This window comes from Kryptolebias marmoratus, linkage group LG7 (genome assembly GCF_001649575.2).
Source record: "Kryptolebias marmoratus isolate JLee-2015 linkage group LG7, ASM164957v2, whole genome shotgun sequence".
NCBI classification, from domain to species: domain Eukaryota; kingdom Metazoa; phylum Chordata; class Actinopteri; order Cyprinodontiformes; family Rivulidae; genus Kryptolebias; species Kryptolebias marmoratus.
This window is the reverse complement of record NC_051436.1, coordinates 8,897,120-8,915,993: the sequence shown is the minus strand read 5'-3', so window position 1 is coordinate 8,915,993 and position 18,874 is coordinate 8,897,120. Positions and strand designations below refer to the sequence as shown.

The following is an 18,874-nucleotide window of genomic DNA, read 5'->3' as shown; positions in this document are numbered from 1 at the left end:
CTGTGTTTATTCCTCTCATCATGGAGAACAAGTCCTGTGAATTTGGAGACATTTGTTCTTTTTTTGCAAAAGTTACAAGGGGGGAACCAAATATTTCAACCGTCTGAAATAATCGGTTCCCCCTCTAAAACGCAGGACAAAAATAATTTACCAACAACTCCTTAACTGTGTTTATTCCTCTGTATTATGATATTATTATTATTAATATTTGCCCCTCTAAACAATTCTGTTAATAGATAAGTCATTATTTACGGAGACGCAGGGGGAACCGTATCTGATGGGGGAACACGGCTCGACGTAACAGCAGCAACTCGAGCACATTGCTGCCCCCTATATGTCAAGAAGACAAATAACACCTTTTCTGTTTAAATTGCCAACCCGCCACAGTGGCGTGTGTTGATCAAATTCACCCAACACTTAAAATATTTACCCACATTTGGCCGGTGGCGGGTGCTAATTTCCACCCCTGAGTAGAACAGGAGGCAGAGCTTTCAGTTATCAGGTTCCTCTTTTGTGGAACCAAAGCTCAGTTTCTGACACCCTGTCTACCTTTAAGACTAGGCTTGAAGGCTTTCTTTTTTAATGAATCCTATAGTTAGGGTTGGCTTTGGTTTCCTGAGCTATCCTTTAGTTATGCTGCTATAGGCTGGAGGACAAACTGACCACATTTATCACCGTGCTGCTGTTTTCATGCTCTCTAATGTTTTGACTTTGTTTTTCTTCCTGTAGAAGCTACACCTGGAACCCTTGCTGTTTGTTTGTGTCTCTTTCTCTGTCCTCTTGTCCTCTGGATTGACCCCCCCAGCCAATCCAGGCAGACGGCCGCCCATTCTGAGCCTGGTTCTGGTCCTGCTGGAGGTTTCCTCCTGTTAAAAGGAAGTCATACCTTTCCACTGTCACCAACGAACTGCTCAGGATGATAGGTTTATTATTTATTTAACTAGGCAAATCCGATTGAGATCTCAGATATCTTTTTCAAGGCAGCCTAACGTGCATAATTTTAGACTATGGGAGGAAAACCCACGCAAACTCCCCCGGGTCCAACCTGGGGTTTGAACGCAGGACCTTCTTGCTGTGAGGCAACAGTGCTAACCACTAATCCATCATGCTGTCCGAAATTACAACGAAGTGAAGATTCAACTCAAAATGCTGACTTCCTTAGATAACTTTTATTATTGTTATTAATAAGTGGGAATGAGTCTTGTTTCATAATGTACTGTATGTGCATGTATTGTATAATAAGTGAACTGAATTGACAGCAATTGGAGTTGACTATACTGGGCTTTATGCTGTAGAGTGACTTAAGACAACTTTTGACTTTCAACTAGATAAATAAACTGAATTAAACAAAGATATGAAATATTGAGTATCATTTATAAATGTTGCTCCCGTCACGTAAAATAAATAAAAACCTTGCCAAATTCTAATTTATTCTGTGTTAAGGTCAAACAAGCCCTGCCAAAAGCCAGCACCTGTCCTCCTGGTGGAAGCGGCTAGCTGGAAAATGAAACGATAAACGTCTTGCCGTTTATTGGCATCTTTTGTGGTGAAAAAACCCACAAATCCCATCACGGCGCGCAACTGAACTGGGACGTGGAAAAGGCCGAGGCGGTGCAGGCGGCTAAATTACGCTGCCAGACAGCCGGTGCGGCTTCGATATCATCTGACATGATGAGAACCGTAATGGATGGGAGCTGTGCATTGTTTGGCAATTAATTTTTCTATCCCCCCCCCAAACTTTCTTCCCTGGATTTGAGAGGGCATCGATGGAGGTCACGCGGCACTGGGAGGACTGCGTGCGCTGAGCTGATATGTATGCGCGCGCGGACGCGGGCCTGGAGAGACACTCGCCGTGTTTGCGTTAGATGACAGAAGAGACAGGAGCTGCCACGGGGACGACGCTCACGTACTCTGGGGGTGGTTTCTGCTGCACACATTCGCTGAAAAATGTATGCAAACAGGGAAGAAAAGAAAAAAAAAGCAGCCTTTTTTAGCCTAATAGGCACGCCAACTCTTCTGCAAAATGGGATTTTTTTTCTAATTTCATTTCTGTTTAATTGCATTTCATACGCTCAAAAAGTCTTAAAAATCAAAAAAGGCATTATTCGCGTTCGTCGTGAACCGTGACATCTTCGTTTTAAAGTGGTACAAACAGGACAATATAAGGTGTCCATTAAAACCTCGGAGCCCACAAATATCCATATTTACCGACCTTCAATATTCCGCCTTTTATCTTAGAAAGGACGAAGATGAAAGGAGAAAGCCCAGGTTTTTGGTTTTTACACTTAGAGCCCAACATGGAGTCTCTAAGGCGAGGGACAAGGCCAAACATTGTTAAACCTACCCAGGCAAGCAGAGAGGGAGGTAAAAAAAGCGGACAAAGGAAAAGGAAAAAAAAGAAAAAAAAAGGGGGGAACATGAGCAAAGAATCACTAAAAAGGAAAAGCGCGCTCCTTCAAGGTTTTACCTCGCCAAGAAAACCCAAAGTGAGGCTTTTTCAAAGAGAGTGTCAAGAACAGGCCGAACGGGCGTGGAGCAACTCAGCCTCTGATGATAAAGAGAGTTAAAGACGCTTTAGAGGCCTTTTGCGCCGATCCGCTCGGCTGATTGGTCAAAATAAATCACTTTGGGCTTGTGCACCACCGAGCCTGTTAAACTTAATGTGGCCGGGGTTTTTTTTTTTTTTTTTATTAAAAAAAAAAAAAAAAAAAGGTACAATATGGGGGGGTAAAAAAGTGAGAAAAATCCCACCTACTGGATTATAACATCTGCTACCCTCGGCGACCGGCTAACGTGATAACCAAGTGAGAAATCTGCTGTGTTTAAACAAAGGCAACGAGCTGTCTTTTGGAATGACACACTACAAAACGAATAGAAGAAATGGTGTTACAGCCATTTTGGTGAAAGCTTAAAAATAATATGTGCGATCTCGTGCAATAACGCAAAACCCTGTGATGCGTTAGCGCTCCGAGCATGTGTCGTGAATGACACCTGGCTGCATCAAGCTTTAGCTCAATATCTGCAGATTTGAGCCGTTTTGGCTGTGGCGACCATCTTGAGTTGGGTTGACTCCAAAGGTAATCAGTTGTAGATGTACATCCAGTGATTACTTTTAAAGTTTCAATGAAATCCGTCCAGTGGTTCGTGACATATTGTACTAATACAACTAAGTCAGGTAGACATGGGTTTCAGCAGTGGGCGATAATGCGCCTGATCCCTATTCGTCCGTAGCCAAAAAAACCTTTGATGTTTATGTATGTTTTTGTGCTCTCCCCCCCCTTTATGCTGGGAGTGATGGATAGGGTGCTGGCTTTAATTGAGGGATTGCCTGCCAGCCCCCTCGCTGCACAGGTGATCTGTGTATGATTCCTAGATCAAGGTACAGCCGCCGCAGCTGGTGATGTATGGGCAGTCAGAAAAAGACACACCGGACAAAAATCATACGTTATCGATGTCATTGTGAAAGCATTCGAAACGTGGAGAAGCCGGCTCAAACCAACAAAGGTTGAATCAGCATTTACAAGAACATTAGGCAGAGATGAGGTTAAAAAGCTGCCTGTTTTCATTAAAAAAAAAAAAAACAACATAAAGATGCATTACTAACAGAGGCCTGCCGTCTTGAACCATGAAAGCCTCCCCGTAAGAGGCCTTTCGCTCACGGCTTTCTGTCTGTGGAGTGCTCACGAGTTTAGCGTGCGTGTCCGTACGTGCTCAACAAATCGTTCTCAACCATAATCCTAAAGCCTGCACTTTCCCTCGAAGAAAATTGCCCTCTCCAAGAGGTGTACCAGGCATGTGATAAGTGCGTAGCCTGAAAATAAGCATTTAGCCTACATTCCTAAGCCTCAAAACATCAAAAAAAGTGCTTCATACAGCATGCAAAGGACCTTTTTCCGAGCTCAGTAGCACTTAGTTTGAATTACACGGCGTTGTATCCCTTAAAGCTTAGTAATCAAGAAAAAACCTCCTGCAACCACCACTTGAATCTGTCAGTTAAAGCAATGATAGCTAATGAAACGCAAGGGTATGGGGGCATGTTTGTATGTATGTACTCTTTAAGAGCCCGCTGACTCGAGCTCATTATCTACCGGCAACTCCACCAACCCAAATTTTCTGCTCAGACAATCTTAATCAATTTAGCAAGTGTCAGGCTCCTCCGAATCGAGCCAAGATGGGCCCGAGCTTCCAAAACATCATCTGTTTCGGCATTAGGCTGGGGGGAGCCAGCTCTGGCAGCTCCCTCCAGGCCAACAGGGCTGGCACGGTGCCTTGGCCAGATGGTAACATGTGGCAAAATTACCGGAACGCTCGACAGCGAATGTATCTATGACACTAATTTTGCTCCGAACTATGCGCCAATCAAGGGGCAAGCTAAATAATCACACCTACAGTGGCATACAGAGAGCTTCAGAGGCTGCCTGACTGAAATAGGTGGCGTAGAGAAAACCACAAAGTGATGGTGTCATTCTGTAAACACTGTTCAACAAATGCAGAAATAGATTAATGGCCTAGCATGTCTTGAAGGGATGCATAACGCCTGCCAATTTTGTGCCAGAGATATAAAGTTAGATAGGTTTATGTTGACAAATGAAAAACCAAAAACACTCCTTAAAAGAACCTTAAAAATAATAGTGCATGATCTCACTCAATTTTGTGAAATCTATCAGTACTCAGAGCATGTGTTGTAAAGGACTCTTAATTACCACACTAAGTTCTACTTTAATATTCATAAAATTTTGTTTTCCAAGGTCACCATCTTGAATCGGATCGAGTCCAAAAAAGTTAGTCAGCTGTAGATGATCCTTGTCTGCACTGATCTCCCATGGAACTTCAACAATACCAGTCGGTTCCTATGGGCATGAAGTTAATTATTTGTTAATTACTCTCTAAACAGGATCATAATTTACACATATTGTCATGCTTTATCTCAGCCTGTGCAGTGCCTGTCCAGATGTACTTTTACATTTAGATAACCCCCACTGAAGAGGCTTGAGATCTGTGCCATTTCATATCATTAGTGCAACTGTCAGACTAGAAGATCACACCATGCTAGCATGATGTTATTGCCATGGTATCACATCTGCACTAAGCTGTTTTTATGACCTTGGCTTGATCTGGACATGAGGCCAGCCTGGTCGGTCCTGCATGGATGCACCGCCATTGCTGACACCACCCCCCACCCAGGTCGCTGATACGCTGCCACCACAATAATAAACAACCGACAGAACTTCTGTGCACGCTTAACACCTAAAGATCTTTGACTTGTAGCACTTTATCACAAGTAACTGTGTTCTTAAAACGTGCCTGAAGGCCTCACAAAAACCCTGCAAAGACCATCCACATTCTGGCTGACATTTTCTGTCGTAGTGAGGTCATCATCCAGTGTGAAGGTCCACCTTAACAAACCTGAAGTGAGTAACAGCAGCAAGCAGTCACTTCAGAGCGCCGAGCTCATTCAGAAAGAGACAACGGATTATCATAAGCCCGGTTCACACAAACTCCTACATATTCAGGCAGAGCACGGGTTGCAAGACATTACTCTCAGTTTGTTGTACAAAACCAGCCAAGCGCAGTCTCCTCTCAGAGTTCAAAACATCCCGGACGAGCCCCCAATTTATGCAACGACCCATCTCGCCCGGACCGCAACGTGAAACGGAGACTGAACACAACGTTAAGAGTTAACCTTTTTTATTAATGAAAACAGCCAACTAAAAGGCCTCTACAACACCACCGTCACAGCCTGGCCTGGCAACCGGCTGGTAAAGTGGCGATCTGCCTCGGGCCTCCACAGGTGCGACTAAAATCCACACCTTCACAGAAACAGCCAGTTAGGTCAGTCAAGCAGATACCTTAGATACTGTCTACAGTTAGGAGTATTAAAAGTGAAAACCTTTAGTTAGAAGTGTTTTAGACTTGTGTTTTTCATCTTTTGTTTTCCCCAAAGATGACTGATGAGTATTTAGCATTTCTGCCACTTGAAGTATGACACCAATTCCACGCAGCTCTTCACCTTGCTGTCCAGCATACCTCTTCGGTATAAAACAAAGTGATTTTTTTCTTTTTTTTTGCCCCACAGTCCCCCCATAATAGAGGACATGATTGAGCTGAATCAAACAGAGATGGAAAAGGTGAGAAACAATCGAAAAGGGTGGATATGAGTAACGAGGCTACGGACACGTGAGAGATGATTTTCAGAGAATCAACCACCACCAAAGAGGCAACTTTGACTTCAATGATGATTTTCAGGAGTGTTTTTGGTTTTTTTTTTTCGATTCTTGTTTCATTTATGCTCCAAAAATATGCAATTCATGAGTTAGAAGAAAGTGGATTATTTGTTCAGATTGTTTGTTTCAGCCATCCCTGCTCTGTATGTGCTCACGAGATTCGGAAAAGCATAAGTGGAAATGAGCGCGCGTTAGCCCGATCAGAGGCCGACACCTTTCTCTGAGTGTTAACAGGCGCTGTGATCGTGACACCGGATCAAATTTCCCCGGCTCGTGTTGGCAACGAAACAAAAGACGCTGCACTGACTCTAGACTCCGGTGTTCTGGCAAGTTTCACTCTTCCAGACAGATTTTTAAAAGCCCCGCTGAACGGCTGTAAAAGTGCCAAACGGTGACATCGATGGGCTCAGAAATTCTTTTTTTAAATATCAGTCACAGAATGCTTCAAAATCCAAACTTTTTTTTTTTTTCGCTCATAAACAGACCCCTTTTTTTGATACGTTTTCGCTCCCGGATCTCTGCCCAACATCAACGGAGTGGCAAATGAAACAATATGAGACAAACACAAACTAATTTGTGTGCAGTGAAGTGGTGCGCTAATGCTGCTTAAAATAATTTAGTTGTAATTGTCCTGCCATTTCAAAATTAGACAACTAAGTGTGCACAGTAGATAATGTTCCCAGAATAAGAAAGTGGATCACACTGGAGGGTTCATTATTTTAGAGTCCATTCAATCACTCTTTCGTTCCTTATAATCTGTTTATCTGACATTTATGCTCGTTTTCTGACTCCATCCATCTGCTTAATTTACTATTTACTTTCTATAATCACGCAGCTGGCACTTCGGAGGGGAGCCTATTCTGCAACAGCAGCCAAACATTTTTCAATAGAAAGTTTCGTAGTTTGTGCGCACGCGTCACGTCTATAAAAATATGTGTAACGCTGTGTGTACCACCGTTAAACAGGGAAAGATTTTTCAATCCGGAAAGCACATAACAGCAACATTTCATTCTCCTTAACTACAACAAATTATGACGGGTAGCTGTATATCTTCAAAAACCCAAACACTGCGGTTATTGAATAAATGAATATATTATGGGGCGTGTTGAAGCGGGACTCCGTATAACAAAAAAAAAAAAAGGTTGAGGGAAAAGTTGCAACCGGCGGAGGGAAATAAATTCAACTGGCAGGCAGCAGGTAGAGAAAGCTCTCGAGGAGAAAGCAGAAGTGGGGATTTCACAGTCAAATAACTTGTGACATTTTTGACTAGAGCTGTTGATGAGATAGAGCGAAGAATTACCTTGGTGTGTCAAAACAGCTTCCTTCCCGATGTTGTAAGCTTTCCAACGAGTACCGATTTATAAAAAAGAACAATGGAGTGGAGAAATTGGACTTCTCAAAACAAGTTTTGGAAAGTTTACTGTGAGCGGTACTTTTCAGGCTACAGACGTGTGGCTAAAATGCACCCGTGTAGGAAAACCCAACGCTGAAAAATTAGTAATATAAAGCTGGAGAAAGTCCTTTAGCTGTTGCAGTATTACTGATAGAGATGTCTGTGAAACCTAAAGTACGGACTAACCTGAAGGACAGAAATACTTCAGTCAAAGGAATTAGATTATGGAATAATCTGGATAGTGATTATAAAAATGCCGTTTCGATTAATTTGTTCAAAAAAATGATAAAAGTTAACTTGTTAAAGAAATGTGAAAATATATAACTTGTATTTGCAAGTGTTACTGTTTATGGAGTTGAAAGTTGTTGGGGTTTTTTCCGCTCTCTTTATTTTATTTTTAATTTTTTTGTTTCTTTGTTTTTTTAATTAATGTTGAAATTAATATTATTTTTGAAAAAGGGGCAGACATTGTAAGATTTTTTTCTTCTTCCGCTACCTTTCATTTTATTTCATTTGAATTGTACTTTACTTTATTTGTTTGTTTTTTTTTCTTTTTTGTTTTTTTGCAAATGAAATGAATAAACTGAACTAAACAATAAACAATCTATGCTCCATCCATTCATTCATAAACCCATCTTCCATTACTTGTCCAAAACCAGGTTATGGGAGAAACAACTTAAGCAGAAATCTCCAGACATCCATTTTCGCTGTTACCTCCTCCAGCCAACCTCTGGGGTGTTTCCAGGCCAGGTGTGGGAGATGAGCTCTCCAGCAATTCTTGTGTCTGACCCGAGGTGTCCTCCTGGTGGGACGTGTCCAACGCACCCCCGTCACAAGGCGCCCACATCTTTGCTTGCAAGCAGCCGAACTGAATTGGCATTTTATGCTAACCCTACCCCCAGAATCTGGGTGAAAATTTGCTTCACGTCTATCAAGTTTGAAATGCAGAAGTGGCACACTTAACAGCGTTCCCTACAGCCAACTTTCACCAGCCCACACGTTCCCAAAGTGCTGCGGTTAGACATGACACGCATTTTTTTGTCAACCTGTTTGCTCAAAATGTTACTTTAACAACTCGCGGAACAATGTGCGAACCTTTCATGCCAGGCCGTTCTATACATCCAACACGGCAAACACTGGGAGTCAAAAGCAACATTCTGAGAGCTTTTCAATCATTAGACCATAAAAATGGCAGGCCGTAGGTCAAATGACTCATTATAAGTACATTTTTTATCTTTCTGAGAGCAGAAAATTGTCAGTAAACCCAATGGACTGCCATAAAGAGGATTTGCTGGAGTGCTTGTGATGGTGAAAGGCTTATTGAGTACCTAAATCTGAAAGTTTTAATCTTTAGGGGAACATGACTTTAATTTACCAGGTATGTACTAATACTAACACTGGAGATTTACCAAATACTGCTCCAGTAAAAACATGTCAGTAGATCTTTTCTGTTCCCCGCAGATTTTAGAATCCCATATGAGGGAAAATCAAATATAAATTGACTTCTTTCTTTGTGTTTTTTTTAATTACATGCTTTTTTTACAAATAGCTTAATGAGTTGGATGAAGAGAGAAATATTGAGTAGAAAAATATGGTCTTACCGAGTCTGTTGTCCAATGCTCCAAAATCCAGAGAGTACTTGACGACATGGTAGTTGTTCCAAACATACAGCAGGTTGTCCCTGGGATTATAATCCACAGCGGCTATGTACTGATACGAGTTAGGGAAAGGGATGTCCAGAAACCCATCTTTACTTAGTTCTGTGTTGTAGATGTAGTCGATCTTGTTTCCTGTCGCTTCGTTGTCGTCGTCCTCGTACACCGACTTAACCACATAGAGGATCCCGCAAATCATGAAGGCGTTGGAAGCCGAACGCTTGTCGTAAGCCGTGTCCCAGGTCCCCTCAACCCGCAGCGTGTAGGGGTTGAGTTGGCTGATGACGATCCGCCCGTTGTTTTGCTCGGTGGCGTAAATCACCCAAAGTCCGTTTTCGTCCACAGCCAAGTCGATGTCCGACTTCCCCCCCCAGCGGTACGGCGACGTGTCGTGGTAGTTGGCGTTGGCTATGATCGCCTCGCCGCTCTTGATGCGAGTTCGCAGGTCAAACTTGACGATGTTGCGCGTGCGCTCCTTGTTGAAAAACAGGGCGCCGTCGTAGACCACAAAGCCCGTTCCGTCCACGCGGTGCGGCAGTTTGTAGGTTGTCGTGGGCCTCCCGGCGATGAAGTCCTCCTTGGACGAGTATTCGGTCAGGGTGTCCGTACGGTAGGGCGTCCAAGGCATGTAATAGATCTTATCGGAGGCCTGCAGGGGGTCTTTGCACCAGGCTCCGGACTGGTGGTCCGATTCGAAGAGGTGCTCACTCTGGTATACCCTACGCAGAAGCCCTGGGCACAGGAATACTGAGGAGCCAAAAATGGGGAAAGACAATTACAGAGTTACATTGGCAGGTATTAAAGAATAAGAACAGCAATTGTCATTAAAGCCGAATCACCCCTTACCCCAACCCTTGTGTTCTGACCATTCGTGCTGGGTAGTTGCATGTCTCAATTCTTTTTGTGATGTGCAAGAGGGTGAAGGGGTAGGGTTAACTCACCTTGAAATGGAAATTTTACAGGGAACAGTTCAAACAAAGGGGTATAACCTGCACCATTGTAATATCTAGCTTGGTTTATCCTAATATCTTATGTTTGGTATCATTGTCGATTTTCCTTAAGCATAAAAACTAACTCATGGACAAACCTGTAGCAAGGATGATAACTGCATCCTCGCGATGTGCAGTGATTTGGGAATATTTAAGCCTTCATCCCATCTTTGAGGGCACAGTCATTTTTAAGCAATACCATAAAGTGGGCCGTCGTCCTAAATCATAAAGCGGTTACTAAGATTAGGAGACCAGCCAAAAACACTCACATACACTCAAGTTTAAAGTGCACAGTGCTCATTATGAGGGAGTTCTTCCACTCATAGATCTTGATTAGTGTTGGAATAATCAGACTTTGATTAAAGGCAGTGATAAACACGAATCAGCAATGGTCTTTATTATATTACTCCAACAAGTGTCGAATTACAAAAGCATAAAAATCGTAATTTAACAGCACACAAGCAAGACGCATCATCTTGTTTGCTATGATTTTACATTGTGTAAAACGTGTTTTACACACATCGAGTTCGGCTTCAACGGGATCCTTCACGTTGCCGCACCCAACGGAGGGAATATTTCGAGTTTCTCTCTGACCTCGAAAGAAATCATCGACAACGCTGCTAAACAAACTGATTTAATGTTCGTAGGGAGGGAATAATAAACTCGGCAAGGGTTATATCTTCTGACTTTATGAGCGGGGAGAAGTTGGAGATGCTGTTAAAACTAACAAAACACAGCACTTCTCGCCCACACGCGCACAAAAAAAAAAAAAAAAAACACACAGCCATTTCTCTTTTTTCACTCCATGTTTCTATTTTTTTTTGGTTTTCAAACAAAAACAGAAGCAGTAAAGACACTGTTTGATTCTTCGCCTTGCCTTTCCAAGTGGGAGTTCGAAACAAAACGCTTCGCACACACAAATGCCTCTCCAGATTCTGATAAATGGCTGCGCCGCAATTATTATCGGCCACGGCGGGCTCTTTGGGAAAACGAAAAAAAACAAATCAAAGCAAAGAAAAACGAGGTCGTCCGCACGGCAGTGACTGCTTTCCGTTATTTCGTCTTTCGCGTGATATTTTTTAAATCGGCGGCGCCGCACACACTGAACTAATTACACGAGAACCGGTGGGTGCTCGAGTCCGACGGAGCCGGGGCCAAGGCGATACACCTGGAGCTGGTCAATAGTGGGAACCATTTGCAAAAGCCAATTTCAGTTGGTTATTGATCACCGTGGAGCGAGGAAATAGTCATTTTCTCTCGCTTTTGAAAAATGTGGCACCTGGATTCTCAAACAAGACCACAGATTAAACCTTTAAATATGAATCCTGTCTAAAAAAAAAACACATATTATAATCAAAAAGGAGCAGAGTTAGTTGCTTTCATTTCCACAGGGGTGCATTAGAAGTTAAACACAATATGCGAGAAAAGCTCTTTTCACTGCGGCGGGGCAGCAGCCTGACAGAGTGCTGACAGCTTCTGACCGCAGATCCGTCGGGAAGGCGGGAAACCTGCGCGCTCCGAGGGAGGCGAAGGAGACGGAGGAAACGGAGTTCTTCTTTCCCCGCTGTAATCTCCCAAGATTAAACACGTTGTCTGCCTGCGGGTGAAAACGTGGCGAGATGCGTCCCGGTGACAAGGAGCCTCGGCACGCGGCTCAGCGTCTGCTCCTCTAAACGCTGAGGGAGCTGTTTTTCTCCGGTTACGGAAAAATAAATAAATAAATAAAAAAAATACAAGATGTGCCAGGCTGCGGGGTCAGAGTAGGAAAAAGCTTTGCACTGACAGCAAGTTGTGGGGCTTTCAAAACAAAAAGGAAAAAAAATACATCAAAAAAAGATGCTTTTTAAGGATGTGAAGGCAGAGATGAAGCCGTGGATGACAGGTATTAGAAAAATAAGACAATCGTGGCTTTCATGGGGAATTTTTTTTTTTCCCCAAACATTCACGTCGACGTGACACCCTTCTGTCGCGGATTTGAAGGAATGCGTGCCGCCCGTTGCCGTTCACATGAGAGTCTTAAACTCAAACCAGCTTCAGTGAAACAGCTGTTTTGGTCGAACCTTGAAAATTGAAAGCGCAGACTCTCGTGACATGCTGAACGACTCTCAGCTACCACCGCACCAGATTTTAAGCTCGGTATCTGAGTTAGAAACCTTATTGTTATGTCTGAGATCGACTAGCTGCGGCGGACATCTTGAATCAGGCTGGCTCCAGGAGTTAATCAGCTGTAGACGTACATCCGACGAGTACTTTCTGAGAATTTCATCAAAATCCTCCCAGTGGTTCGGGGAATATTTTGCTAACAGATGGGTTTCGATCCAGCAGCTGATGCCCAGATTTTAAACAAAGATCTTGTGTTATCAGTTAGTGGTCAGGATATGTGCTGTGGATGACTCTGGGCTTCGACGGCGCCAAAATTTAGCTCAGTTCCTTGAGAATTGACTGACTTAGAGCCATTTTTGTGTTTGTGAAGGTTCATTATCTGTGGCGGCCATCTTGAATAAGGATGACTTCGATGCCTAATGAATTGTAGACACGAATCTAAGAACTACTTTGAGAGTTTTGATCAAACCCATCCTGTGTTTCACAAGATATTTAGATAAGACGACGCAAAAACACGAATAATGTGGACAAAAACCCTCCACAAAAAATACACCCTTCAGTTTTTCAAGCACAAGTCTTTAGTACCATCTTATGCTTGCGTTGTCATCTTTAACTCGAGTACATCTTTTTATTTAATGCCTTACGACGGACACATTTGCAGCCGAGTGCAGAAACGAAGCCTCCGAGGCTCGCGGCAAAGCCTCAGAATATGTAGTCCGGCTTCATACAGTGCTGATAATGTAAGATTGCAAACTGCAATAATCTATCTGCAGTATTGACCTGCGAGTCCCTGAAGGTTATGGCCATCATCGTGTCGGGAGCCGTTTGAAAAATGCTGACAGCTTATTGGACGAGCTATTGATCTGGCGCTACAGCCTTCTGCTTTAATATTACGCGGCGGGCAAAGCAGGGCCGGAATGATTTTCGGTTATTGCGGGGAATAAAAACATCCCGGCCTTATCGGATCTCATCAGGGGAGCCGGGTCCTTACTGCTTTTTTTTTTTTACCTCGTGGCATTATCATATATGTTGCGATGTCAAAGCGTGTGTTGACGTTTGTACTAAATTACAAAAACTACAGGACAGGAGACAGAACCTCACATGGTATAGGGATTAATTTAGAGATTCAAGGAGAAACACTCCGCTGGTTTCGGTCATACGTGTTGCAGACTGCTATGAAAGGTCACGCAACTGCTTGTGTCTGTGTGTGTTTGTCTGTTAGCAAAATATCTCATGAACTACAGGATGGATTTCAATGAAACTCAAAACTGTAATCATTGGATCTCCAGACCTTCCCTTTGACCATTCAGGTTTCCTTATCAGGGGTCACCACAGCGGATCATCTGCCTCCAGGCGTAGGTCCGGTAGGACATTTGTAGTTATTGGATCTCCATATGCAAGTGAAGGGTTTTTGGAGTCAACCCACTTCAAGATGGCTGCCACAACTATCCCCCCCCCTAACTTTGCCAACTTTACAGATACTGAGCTAGAATTCGGTGTGGTTGTGGCTGAGCTCTAACAGATCTGTCTTTAAGTAAAACTTTGGTATGCAAAGAGATGGGCAATATGAATTTCTTCAAGGAGAAATGTCTTTAATTTAGCAAACATTTTGAATTTGAAACTAACAAGTTTTTTTTTTTTAACTTAAAAAAGGCACATTCATGGTCAAGTCATGGGTAAAAGTTTCAACTTTGTTTACGTGACAGATTCTAGTTTTTTCCAATTTCAGTCCTGGAGTTCCTCAAGGTTCAATGCTTAGACCAGGGGTGGCCAATCCTGGTCCTCGAGGGCCACTATCCTGCATGTGTTACTTGTTTTTTTACTCCAACACACCTGATTCAGTGGCTTAATTACCTCTTCATGTTCTGCAGAAGCCTGTTAATCACCCATTGATTCAAATCAGGTGCGTTGGAGCAGAGAAACAAGGAAAACATGCAGGATGGTGGCCCTCGAGGACCAGGATTGGCCACCCTTGCTTAGACCAATACTCTTTACTTTTTATATGCATCTAAATGCTAAATTATTAGGCCACATGGGATAAATATGCGATGTTATGCTGACGATACTCTGCTCTACGTGTCCAAGAAGCTCGATTATTCCAGTAGTCTCTGAGCATGTTATACATGCATAAAAGCCTGGATGACTCCTACATTTTCTGCATTTAGTTTTAGACAAGATTTGTGGTCTAAATCTAAATTTAACTGAATTTAAATTTGATTGTTTTGGGGCAGAATTCAAAATGGCAAACAAAACTGAATTGAATTCAATTGAAATGAAGGTGATTTGTTTAAAAGCAAAAAAATCTAATGTTTGGCAATCTTTTTTTAAATGTTTTTTATAAGAACAATATAAATTTCCCCATGAATTACACGTTGAACCACACCAATGAAGCAAACACTGAACACAGACATGAAAAGAAAAGGGCCAGAAGCCGGCTGTAGAGACCCGCCACCAGGAAATGAAAACACATATGTACGGCAAACAAAAAGGGACAATGAGCGAACGAGCAGAGTTGTTGGTATTTAGTTACCTTTTTGTTCCACTTCTAGTTTTAGGCATGAAGGGAGAGAGAAAGACAGAAAAAAAACATAAAGAACAGATTAATCTTGTGATAACCGTTTTTTTTTTTATTTCACAGTCAAACAAAAAAAGGAACAAGAGCAGCACAGGGTTAGTAGAAAAGACAAATTAAACATTCGTTTCTTGAACTTCCAAAAAAAACGGAGAAAAAACACACACGGAAAAGAAGCATTCGTTTCGCTGAATGTGAGCAAAATCGGCATGGGATCAAATCATTCTTTGTACAGTTCCGTTGTAAAAGTCGTGACTCGCCTGTTGCTTCCCCCCTCCAAAAAGGCCGGCTTTTCTGTGTTTTATTGTCCCGAGCAGTTATTCTCCTGAAATTCTTTCTGAAACTCTTTCGATTGCTTTGTTTTTTTTCTTTCCTCCACACGACCATTGTTAGAGGAAGACCCTAAAAATGGTCAGGTCTGAGGACGGGACTGAAAGTGAGTGAGTTCTTCGTAAGAGCTGCTCGAAGCAGGGCGAAATGAAAATTACTAGACTACGTAGACGTATTTTTTTGCTTTATTTCAAGAAAAATGTTTAAAACTACAGCTACACGTATGTCTGTGACTGGCTTCAAACAAACTGCAAACACTGTTGTGGTTCCGCAGCTCAACAAGTCCACTGAAAGCCTGCTGAAAGCAACTGCTGAGGCTATTACATCCTAAAGCTCCTATATATCACTTTCTCTTTAGACAAGCCTCTTAGGTCAGTCGTGACACTTTGTCATTCTCCTTATTTGAGGTTGAGGTTAGCGTCCACCCAGCCTGTCTGCTCCTGTCCCTTTCCCTCCAGTAATCCTGCTTCTAATAAGAGAGGATTAACCTCTGTTACCAGAGCTTACAAGAGTCCTCTCCACCAAAACGAAGAGAGCGCTGGAGTGAGGCATGGAGGTCAGAGGACAGGTGAAGGCCGAGCCAAGTTGGAAAGACGGGAAAGTTATTAGATGACGACAATATTAAACGGACGGGGAAAAGAAAAGAACGGGGCAGAGTTGGAGGGAAAAATGGCCGGGGCCTTTCAGCGAGTCGTCCCTGCGTCAGAGCGTAAACACGAACGCCGGCACGGCGCGGCGCCTCGTTAACCCACAGGTAGGCGTGAGCGCCGCTCGCCCCGGGGCTACGTGTGGATCACCGCCGCCGGCCGACTTGGGATTCGCCAACAAAACCACGGAGCTGCGCGCGGACCCCCCCGTGTCGTCGAATCCGAAAGCAAACAGCCCAACGAAGCCTGATCGAAGCCTCCTCGCCACCCCGCCACACAACGGGGACTGCGGGGGGAGGCTGGCGATTCTGATTGAACGGTCGCTAACAGTGGCGAAGGGAGAGAGCGGGGGTAATGATCTATAAAAAAAAAAAAAAAGGGGCATCAGCGGCAGGGATGTGAGAAGTGGTGTGCGACGCAATCACCAGGGGAGATGGGGTGAGAAGGGAGTAAAGGATGTGGATGGATTCCCCCCCACCACCACCAACACCAACCCCCCCAAAACAAGGAAACACACCACTCCCTGACGCTACGCTCCAGCATGTAGCTCCTTTCACTTGACCGGAAGACGCTGTGGGGGATGCAGTAAGGTCAGCCGCCGGTGCACTCACAGTAATTTGTTCGTGTCATGTCTGCTCATGTTTCACCGCAGACTGAGATATAACTGTGAGGCGCGCCTCGAATGTCCACGTTGCACTCGGCCGCAGATAGAGGAGCTTTCGGAGGGGGTAAAAGCAGACGGGAGGATTGATTTATTTGAAAAGCTCCCCCCTCACCCCGCCCCACCACCTCCATTGTGACCTTAATACGATTTTGGTCACGGCTGTCACCGAGTCACTAAAAAGCACTAAGCTCGCTCTTGTCTCTTTCTTCTACTTTCCCGTTTCCCCCCTGGCCGCCCTCTGAGACGAGCGAAGGAACGAACCAACGAGTTTATTTCAGTATTTAGATCTAAATAAGACTTAGCGTTATAAAAACAAGCACCAGAAATGAAAAAGCTTGTTTAGGCTCGCGCCATCTCTGAGTCACACAGGTCTAGACGAAACAGAAAATGTCTTAAAGACCGTACGATCGTACAAATAAAATAAATTTGGTTTTATAACCCATGAATATGGCCTGCTGCTATTGATAATGTATTTGCCTCCATGTGCATGCTTATTTGTCTCTGTTAGCAAAACATCTGTTCGGATTTTATTTAAACTCCCAGAAACGAATCACTGGTTGTGCACCTACAACTGATTAAATTTTGGAGTCAACCCAATTCAAGATGGCCGCCACAGCTCACTGACCTTGGCAAACATAAATACGGCTATAGCAAAATCAGTTTTACAGATATTTAGCTCAAATTTGGTCTAATGGTAGTTGAGAGTCCTCTCTGTCACGTGTCTGAGTGCTAAAAGATTCGGTGAGAATTTTGTTCAAAAGTTTGGCATTTACTGCTGGAGTCAAGCCAGTCTGTTAGCAAAATATCTTATGAACAAGTGGACGGATTTTAATGAAACTCTCGGAAAGTAATCACTGGGTGCACCTCTTCAACTGATTAACGTTTGGAGTCAGTCTGATTTAGGATGGCCACCACAGCTAATTAACCTCCACAAGCACAAATATGGCTATAACTTGTTCTATTTCACAAATATTGAGCTAAATTATGGTGCGGTAGTAGCTGAGAGTCTTCCCCAACACATACTATGAGCACTAAGAGATCCCAATCGATTTTTTGTTTGAAATTCTGTCATTCAATATGGTAATTTCTCATCTTCATAAAAGTACAGATTTAAATCATTTACTTTTGGAATTTGCTATGAATGGTTTCTGATCTAAAAATCTAAAATCATACCTCAGTATGTTGATTTAAACACAATTTAACTTTAGTGTCACATCAAAATAATCTGTAACACAACCAAAGACCATAAATTTTGTTTAGTTTAATAAAAAAAATTGCTTACATATTTTAAACTATATCTTTTTACCTTGAGCAGTTCTTTTTCAGCTGTTTTTGCTAAATCTTTTACATCTACTTCTGAGCTAAGTTTATCATTTGCAGACATTAAATATATTAACATAAAAGCCACAGAAAGATCATTTAAATTAACTTCAAATAACTTAGGACCCAACACTGAACCTTGTGGAACACCACAAGTTATTGTCTGAAGCTGTGAGTCGTTGTTCCTATTTTTTAAATACTGAAACCCAGTATTTAAGTAACTTTTTAAGCACTCGGTTGCACCGCCTTTTAGAACACATTGTTCACAATTCTGAGGATGTCACGGAAACTTAATATATACAACCTATTTATACATAAGCCAATTTTGAAGTTTTCTAAAACAAAAAAGGCATATTCATACACATATACACTATGTTAATTTAAAACAGTTAAATCAAATATAAATCAAATATTCTTGTTAACAGCGTATTTTGTGCATTCACTGATCACTTTGATAAAAATCTGGTCAGGGTGGAGTTTTTAGTTGGACGAGTTTGAAAGATTGTTCTGCTGATGGTTGCGACTACAAGAAGCCACTCGAAGTCATCGTTTGCCAAATAGTTGCAGTCTGCTACCAAATAAATAAAAAGGATTTAGTTTACAGGAGGAAGGCCAGTTGGAGATTGCTTCAAGTGCGCAACCGTCTGCTGCGTTTTGCCAGAGGAGTGAGATAAACAGCTGCAATTAGCATTTCTTTGGTGCCAAAGCTCAAACAGAAGACGACGTGCCAAAATTTCTGATTGAGATTCGCCAACGTTGAATGCTCCTTTTTGTAAAACAAAACGGTTGTGGAGAGACGAGCCGGGACAGCAACCAATGGAAACTGAGGAGTCTGGTGCAACAAATTACTGCAGAAACTTCTTCTTCTCTCTTTTTTTTTTTAAATCTAAGGGAAAAATTATCAATCAAACCACTCCTGTTTCTACAAGCAAAATTAAACAAATAGGCTCATTCAGTGATGATTTGCTGGGGGGGGG

At 42.7% G+C, this 18,874-nt stretch overlaps 1 protein-coding gene across 1 annotated transcript in view; it reads right to left on the bottom strand.

Annotated features, from left to right (window-relative positions):
• LOC108234847 (adhesion G protein-coupled receptor L3) overlaps positions 1–18,874 on the bottom strand; it is a 289,951-nt gene that overhangs the window by 117,320 nt on the left and 153,757 nt on the right. Inside the window, exon 6 of the mRNA XM_037976458.1 lies at positions 9,219–10,019. Coding sequence (XP_037832386.1) covers positions 9,219–10,019 — 801 coding nt within the window. The remainder of the gene's footprint in view (positions 1–9,218; positions 10,020–18,874) is intronic.